Source organism: Anolis sagrei, chromosome 3, assembly GCF_037176765.1.
Source record: "Anolis sagrei isolate rAnoSag1 chromosome 3, rAnoSag1.mat, whole genome shotgun sequence".
NCBI lineage: Eukaryota > Metazoa > Chordata > Lepidosauria > Squamata > Dactyloidae > Anolis > Anolis sagrei.
In genome coordinates, this window is record NC_090023.1 from 227381208 (window position 1) to 227387207 (window position 6000).

General features: G+C 39.4%; 1 protein-coding gene across 1 annotated transcript in view; it reads left to right on the forward strand.

Annotated features, from left to right (window-relative positions):
- ANKMY1 (ankyrin repeat and MYND domain containing 1) overlaps positions 1-6000 on the forward strand; it is a 51658-nt gene extending 45658 nt beyond the window's left edge. Inside the window, exons 17-18 of the mRNA XM_060767939.2 lie at positions 1963-2013; positions 4852-6000. Of these exons, the coding sequence (XP_060623922.2) occupies positions 1963-2013; positions 4852-5063 (263 nt within the window). The 3' untranslated portion in view covers positions 5064-6000. The remainder of the gene's footprint in view (positions 1-1962; positions 2014-4851) is intronic.

Here is a 6000-nt window from a genome sequence, read left to right on the forward strand (position 1 = left end):
CGGTTTGGTCTTAGATTGAATAGCAGTGATTTTGAACCTGTGGGTCCCCATATGTTTTGGCCTTCAACTTCCAGAAAGCCTAACAACTGGTAAACTGGCTGGGATTTCGCGGAATTTTATGCCCAAACCCCTAGGGACCCACAGGTTGAGAAGCACTGGAATGTTCTTTTTCTTTTTCCGAAAAATTGTATGCAAAAAATAATAATAATAAAACCTGAGTGAAGTTTGGCACAGGATTCGGGGAATTGCACTTTGTGAGAATACTGACTGAAAAGTGAAGAAAAAGATATAGCATATAGAGAGACATGTTATTCTCCTGGTAATCCGGAACACAGGAAATGACAAGACTTTAATACGCAGAATTGAACATCTGGAGTTCAAAGTTACGTGGAAGACAGAAGAGATTCACATGAAACGAGAAGTTAGAATTAAGCTCAGGACTTTGGAAAAGGATTTGTCTCTCTTCAATGGATTGCCTGTATACCTGTGCAACATGAGTGTTCTAAATGTAAACAGGGTGTGGTTTTCACCATTGTATATGCTTCTGCCAACCTAGCAGTTTGAAAATATGCAAATGTGAGTAGATCAATAGGTGCTGCTTCTGCAGGAAGGTAACAGCGCTCCATACAGTCATGCTGGCCACATGACCTTAGAGGTTTCTATGGACAATGCCGGCTCTTTGGCCTATAAATGGAGATGAGCACCACTCCCCAGAGTTGGACATGACTAGACTTAATGTCAGGGGAAACCTTTACCTTTACCTTTTATATGTTATTTTAAAGGCTTCTGTTTAGTTTTCTTGAAATCTCATCACTGGAGTGTTGGAAAACATGATGATACAAGGAATGGAAAACCTGGCACAAAAATCTCATCATTTGGATGGCACAATCATGGCAAAGATTTGCCAAGCTTTCAGAGACTTAAAATAGACACGTGTTCACTTTCAACACTGTAATATAAACAAATTCCTAGTGGGTTTCCCGACCAGGTATCCTGAATGTTAGTCCATTGCTGGAGCAACTACATCATGCTGGTTGAACCAAAGAAATACAAAATAAGTACTGGGAGAGTGCAATCCAATCATAGGATTATAGAGTTGGAAGAGACCATAAAGGCTATCCAGTCCAACCCCCTTCAGGCAGGAATACACAATCTGAGCACTCCTGACAAATAGCCATCCATCAGCTGGTTTCCACGTCTACAGGTTAGAATCCACATTAATTCCATTGGACTACGCGGAACAATGTTTTGAGATTTCCCAAAGAAATAAAACTAATGGAGCTGCCTCCATTGCTTTTACTAAAATAAAAATGGCAAACGTGAAAGTAGCAGATGAAATGTGGTTAAAGGAAGATTTTTCAATTGCAGCTCTTGATTTCAGTTTTAGTTTCCAGTAAATGTAGATACATTACCATAATTTAAAGCTAAGTATATATGAAGATTGTTCTTTATTAGCAGTAAATGATATTTTGAATTCACACATTTATGTGCAGGAATAGATTATCCTTTCGTGGATACATAAATGCATGGATTCAAAAGAAGTGAAGAATTAAACAAATTCTGGGCAGAACAATCAACTTAACCTTTTCCTTTAAAAAAGCTCATGTTAAGATATTTTGAAATGAAGTTCACTGTTCATGTAAACATAACCTAAGGACATGTCATTTGTGTAAATACAAATTGTGCACACTGAGGATTTAAAATTGTTATTTCTGTTTGCTTTGCTCTGTTATGTATTTTGAAATTATGGCCTCAAGCATGCTTTGGAAATGTACTCAAAATGTTCAGAATCTTTGTAAATGTAATCAGTGTAATAAAATAAATAAAAATCTAATTTATTTTCAAGACTCTGTAGAAGTTACTGTACATGCCTCATCCATAAAAGGCACAGTTCCTTGTAATACTGTCTCACTGTTGACAATTCTCAAATGTTTTTGCACCTTGTTTTATTGCTTGCAAAAGATGATGCATCGCCTGTTGAGTCAGATGATGATTTCCCATCTCAGGTGTCATGTAAGTAAATGGTTGTCCTGCTCTTTTTCATGGGGGGGGGGGTAGAGTTGCATTTGTTCTGGTGTTTCAAATAGTTGATCATTGTATTTTTTTTCTTTTGACAAAACTTCGTATTGAAACATATGATTGTTTTTATTGGGTTAGTTGCCATTGTCTCATTTCCATATTTTGCTAAATTTATTGTTTTCTGATATTGGCGGGTTTTTTTTCTTCTTCATGCTATAAGTTGTCATAACTAAAGCATGACTAACAGGAAAGGTAAAAGGTTTTCTTTGGGACTATAATTGACTAAACTATACCTTCCAGATGTAAATGTACACACACTTCCTCAGAAATTTAATGTTTGCATCTTGAGAATGGGGCCTATGTCTTTACAAGAGACAGAGGCATCTTGGATACCAAAATGAGTTTTTTTTACTGCTGCTAACGTTTGCTCTAAGAGATGCTTAAAGGGAGGAGTATGTTGACACGAGAGAGTCCCTCACAATCAGGCCCGAAGCCAGGATTTTGATTCGGGTGTGTGCGTGTGTGTGTGTGTGTGCTGAGTTTGATTCGGGGGGGCTGAGTTTGATTCAAAGGGGGGGGGGCTGAGGATCTACCCTAGCAAACCTTTTGTATCGTTATTCCAATACCTCATGCATATGGGAATTATTGAGCATGGTGATCAGATCATGATATGAATAAACAAAACAGTTTAAATAATGTACCAGTAAGGCCTTCTTGCAGACCACCCTGAGAATTTCTGGGGGGAGAGGGGGGCTGAAGCCCCTCAACCCCCCCCCCTCCTGGATACATGTCTGCTCACAATACAGCTAAAGGACACATGGCAAATGCTAGCCATTAATGGCAAGGAAGGGAAACTACAGAAAGATAGCTCCTCTCCTACGGAAATGCGGGTGAAGAAAAATTAGGTCCCTTGTTAATAAGCCCAGTATCTTTGCCCTTGCGTACATTCCTGCCTTAGTGAGCAATTGGACAGATTCTTCCCTGTACCCTTTCCCATTATATCCCCATTAGAGGCAAAAAAATTACTCATTTGGCGAAGCCGAAGATATTTGCATGTGCCCAGGAACCTTGTAAAACATGGGTATTTGGCATTTGAATTGTGATTGGCAGTAAAATATCTAGTGTGTACTATATTCAATCATCTAGTCATATGGCAAATATGGTTAAAATATAAATTTTTCCCTCCAAAGCTATAAAATCCACAGTACACTTATTTTACGTCCTTCTGTTTCTCCTTTCAGCTGTGTAACTCAGCACATTGCTTGTGCCCTGTGATTATTTATTTGTATATATTTTCTTATTTCTTTGCTATATTAAACTAGAATTAACTTCTTCCCACTTCTTTTATTCTTATGTGCACAGTTATTGATGCAGAAGGGATTTACTGTGCATAGACACCCAGTGGAATAATACAGGAAGAAAATATTTTGCTGATGGGTTTTCTGTGTAGTATCTGCTTGTAAACTAAGGACTTGTGGTTTATGGGACATTGGCTGGTGATATTGCTCATGACATCATTAAAAGGCCGTGATGCAAGGCAATGCAAGTTATATGATTTTGCTTCTGTATTAGCATGATTCTATTGGATAAACATGGACTTGGTAATTCACCTTGCAGAGCAATGATAAACGTTTTCAGTCAGTGGTCATACTTTATTACCTTGTTAGTACACTTTTACATTCCAGAGATGTGAACTTTGGCTTTTTGGACCCATGTTAAATAGAAAAGTAGACGTAATGAGCATTTCAAAACCAGACTTGGATTCCCTCAAGGGAAATAAATGTGTAGGAGTAATTTCATGGGGTATTTTTTATTTTGTATCAAAAGCATTGCACAAATTAGTATAAACTGATAAAAATAGAAGGAGCACAAATAACTAAATCTCTTTTGATCAAAAATGGGCAACAGCAACCGCATTGTCTGTAGCTTCCAGCAATTCTTCCTCTGTACATAAGGCAGGATATAGAGGACAAGCATACAAATGTGTAGCTGTCTGTTCTGCTCCTCAGTCACACAAGGTGGAGGATTCTTTTAGGTAGTGCCATTTTGCCAGGTTGTTTTTGATCTGCCCACTCCACTTCTGAGTCTGTTCAGGGACTTCCAAGTTGTCCATTCTTGTTTTGCTCCTGGAGGCAAGACCCTGGTGGGGAGCCATCCAATTGGGATTTCCTGGTTTAGCTGCCCAGAGGGATACCCTTGCTGTTGCTGGTGGGACATTAAGAGGAGTAGTGGTTCTCATGAACCTTTTCCTTGATTTGAGTCTACTGGGAGGAGGTTGACAGCCATGCAGTGGATGGTTTTCACGGTGTTCAACCTTATTTCTCTCACAGTTCGCAGCAAATTCCCGTGGCACATGGGGGGGGGGGGCGGGGGCAATGCCAGCTAGCTTGTAGAGTTTATCAACAGGTGTAGGTTTAAGACATCCTGTGATTATTCTACATGTTTCGGTCAATGCTATGTTCATCTGCTTTGCATGGGCAGACTTGACAGTTGTGTAAGACAAGGCCAGGGCTGATGTTCTTATTAATTTTGGGTCTGCACCCCATGTGCTGCCAGTAAGTTTCCGCAGGATGTTATTGTGTGCAGCTACTTTGTGCTTAGTGTTCATACAGTATTTCTTAACCCCTGTTTCATGGGGTTAACTATTGAAAGGCCTGTGAAAGGGAAATGGCAGATGGGAGTAATTTAAAACAACAACACACCATGCTTTGAATAATCCTTTTATTCCCATCCTCTGTAATTCAGTACATTCTTGCATAAGATTATCATGAAATTATCTCGAATTATCTGCTTTACAAAATGCCAATTATATATTTTATCATCTTTCGGCAGCGCGGCTGCGTAGGCAAAAAGGCAGAGGAACTTCCCCATCGAAAAAGGAGGGAAAGGAAAGCAAGGAGGCAGCACTCGCCAGACATAAAAAACTGTTGGACGAGAAGAAGAAAAAAGAAGGGAAGTTCAAAGACGATGGATCCCGGCGAAAGCCTGAGAAGAGTAGCAGTGTGGCAGATCTCCCTTATACTGGGAACTATAGTTACATTTAAATGCTGTGGCTTTGTCCTGATGTAATTTGATTTGGGAAATGCTATATAAGGAAGGTAGGAAAAAGGATACATAGAAGATAAAACAGGAGCAGTCTTGCTGTATGTGCTGAAAACCACTTACTGCGGTTATGAAGCAATGCCCAGTAATCCCCTTCATGGATTAAGTACTGAAATGTCCAGCTTTCGAAAGTCAATTCGATACAGTTATGAAACAAATCCTTTTCACATTGTAAAAAAAGAGAAAGAAATGTATCAACAGTTCACCAGGCATTGGCTTGGGATTCCGTGGTGGTCTTCTAAAGCTGGAGTATAGGATTGGAAAGGTCCTCTGTATTTTTGAATCCCTATTCTATCTTCCTATATATTCTCCCTTTTAGCATGGTATTATGTGTAAATAGGGTCATTTGTTCTTGGTTGTTGTCTGGTGTGCTACTCAGTCACCATAACAGAATTTGCCTGACAACTGGAGATACCGTTTCCTTGGAAAGACAAGACGGTTGTCTTTTTTATCTGTGTCCCAAGTTATAGAGTTATACAAGTTACCCAAGTTATATATAACTATTTTTGGTTGAAAGTACACTTGAGCAAAAAGTGGGTGTGAGAGAATCTTCTTGTAGATTCTGTGGGGATATGAATAGATCTGATGCAGTGGTTCTCAACCTGTTTGTCCCCAGGTGTTTTGGCCTCCAACTCCCAGAAACCCCAGCCTGTTTACCAGCTGTTATGATTTCTGGGAGTTGAAGGCCAAAACATCTGAGGACCCACAGGTTGAGAACTATTCTCCTAGATACATTCAGTTCCCAGTCCTTAATCCTGTGAGCTTTTATTGACTTCAGGATCAAAACCCTACCAATATGAGAGATGTAACAGAAGTTCAGTTGAAAAAAATGTAATATTATTGTTGTCAAAGCCGGAATCATTGGGGTGTCGTGTGGTT